This window comes from Rhinichthys klamathensis, unplaced genomic scaffold (assembly GCF_029890125.1).
Source record: "Rhinichthys klamathensis goyatoka isolate OS25496 unplaced genomic scaffold, OSU_Roscu_1.1 h1tg000194l_1, whole genome shotgun sequence".
NCBI classification, from domain to species: Eukaryota; Metazoa; Chordata; class Actinopteri; order Cypriniformes; family Leuciscidae; genus Rhinichthys; species Rhinichthys klamathensis.
The window spans coordinates 887,422-889,690 of record NW_026606720.1 but is presented as its reverse complement, the minus strand read 5'-3'; the positions used below and the strand labels follow the sequence as shown (position 1 = coordinate 889,690).

The 2,269-nt window shown below is 31.1% G+C and overlaps 1 protein-coding gene across 1 annotated transcript; it reads right to left on the bottom strand.

Moving 5' to 3' along the window:
- Window positions 1–496: 496 nt before the first annotated feature.
- LOC130095962 (olfactory receptor 51L1-like) lies at window positions 497–1,783 on the bottom strand. Its single transcript, XM_056262569.1, has 2 exons — window positions 1,710–1,783; window positions 497–1,475 (listed from the first exon to the last, which is right to left on the bottom strand). Exon 2 carries the CDS (start codon window positions 1,443–1,445, stop codon window positions 528–530), a length of 918 nt encoding a protein of 305 aa, XP_056118544.1. The 5' UTR covers window positions 1,446–1,475; window positions 1,710–1,783; the 3' UTR covers window positions 497–527.
- Window positions 1,784–2,269: the final 486 nt, after the last annotated feature.

Sequence of the window (2,269 nt, the reverse complement as noted above, 5' to 3'; positions counted from 1 at the left end):
CGCTCTCCCCTATTTATTTGATAAAGTATGCAGACAGCTATTGTTTGTACCTCTAAAAACTGATTTCTGAATCCTTAATAATAAAAAAGCCAGGTTCAGTCTGATAGTATAATACTTTACATGCAGAACAAAATATTGTAATTATACACCAGTTAAAAAAAATAGACAAATATTTTTTTGTAAATTGATAATACAATTATAAAACACTAATAGCATTTTAAAAATTATTTTTTAGTATCTTATATTCTATATATAAAGTTATTAATCTGAGAATACAAAATGGATTGACACCTTCATTCTTTCAGTTAAGAAAGTTATGCTCTGATTGTGTTTCTAACACCCTTATACAATTTTTCACAAACATTTATTAATTGAGGAGGTAATTTAAAGGAAATCTGTATAGAATTCAGAGAGGTGAAAATGATCACATTTAGTGCATTAAAAACTAAAAGGTGAGTGACTGCTTGATTGAAAAATTATCTTACATTTTTTTCTAACTTGGTTTGGTACAACAGAAACAAAGCAGTCTATTTTGAGGCTTTTATTACATGTCTAATTTTTTTGCGGATATCAGGAAAGTTTAGACCATAAACAATAGGGTTTACAAAGGGTGGTATTACAATAAAGTCAAGTGAAAGGATAACAGTCAGCGCTATAGGAAGTTCTCCATTAATAAATCGACTCAAAATGAGCTCACAAAAAATAGCAACTGAGTAATTTAAAAGGATCACCATGTGTGGAATACAAGTTTTATATGCTTTGCTCCTGAACTCTCGTGTGCTTCTTTGACAAATTATAATAATTCTGACATAGGTATACAGTATAAAACAAAAAGGGATAAAAATTGTTGTGATAGTTACAATCAGACCATAAATATTATTAATAGTAATGTTCACACATGAGAGTTTGACAATTTCATAGTTGTGGCAGTACACCTTTAGCAATTTGTTACCACAGATTGTCAGCCTTGCAGTTAAAAGACCACCAATACCAACAAAAGTAATTGGATAAATCCATGCTATAAATATTAGAAAAGTTAGAAACCGTTTGGTAATTATGTTGTTGTAATGCAAAGGTTTACTGATTGCAACAAACCTATCAAATGCCATTAGCATCAATATTGTAAGCTCAAAAGCTGCATATGAGTAAATGACAAAACTCTGTATGAGACATGCTTCATAGGAGATTATATGCGCATCATAGAGCAGGTCTGTCAATAACCTTGGAAAAAAGCCAGCTGTACCATATACGGAATTGATGGACAAGCATAAAATCAGAATGTACATGGGCTTGTGCAATGTCTTTTCCAGAAATATTACAAGAATAATAAGAACATTAAAGAATATGACAGCACAGTAAAAAATAAACCCCAAGGTGAAGAAAGCATATCTCATGCACCCAAGATTTTCAAACAACATGAAGTAAAAATATGTTCCATTTTCCATTTTCCTTACACAATGAAAACTTTAATTGACCTGAGGAAGAGAGCAAACAAAATGTGTATGTTTTTACACCATAAATAAATACACAAACAAACATGCAGCTTAGAATGTTTAGCCACAGTGTCTTACTGTGTAATGTGACCTTAACTGTAAATAATGTTATACAAATAATACAACTTAATAATATAATAGTTATGCAATTAAATGAATGCACAATATAACACCCTCTAAGAAAAACAGGGTTTTTTTTCACATTATTAGAAATACCTTCAAATACTCTGAAATGACCACCATTGCATCTTCATTTAAAATTGCAGGTAATGAACTCTATTTGTGTTCTGATTTAGTTTGACTGTGAAGTCACCAGTGCATGCTAGTGTTTTTAAAGTATCTAACACGTCTCAGGAGGCCTGGTGTGGCCTCTGAAGTCCTCTGAAGTTTGATTTCACTGGAAACAAATACATAGAGCATATAAATTTAGCATAATTCTGCCTCTAGTGCTTTCTAACCTTTCCACTGCAAATAATAATTATTAACTCTTTCCTCACCAGCATTTTTTATCATTTTCACAAAGCTTTCATGGCCCCCAGAATATTTTGTTTTATGAATATCTGAACATGCAATATATCAAGTCAACTCAAGTCACCTTCATTTATATAGCACTTTTAACAATATAGATTGTTTCAAAGCAGCTTTACAGTGATAATAGGAAATTAAAGTAACAGAGATTGTTTTGGCTTTACAGCAGCTCTAGGATAAAGTTATTTTCCAGTTAAAGTTAGTTTTGATTGATTCACTTCCGTTGCAAAGATAGTTATTAACTTAGG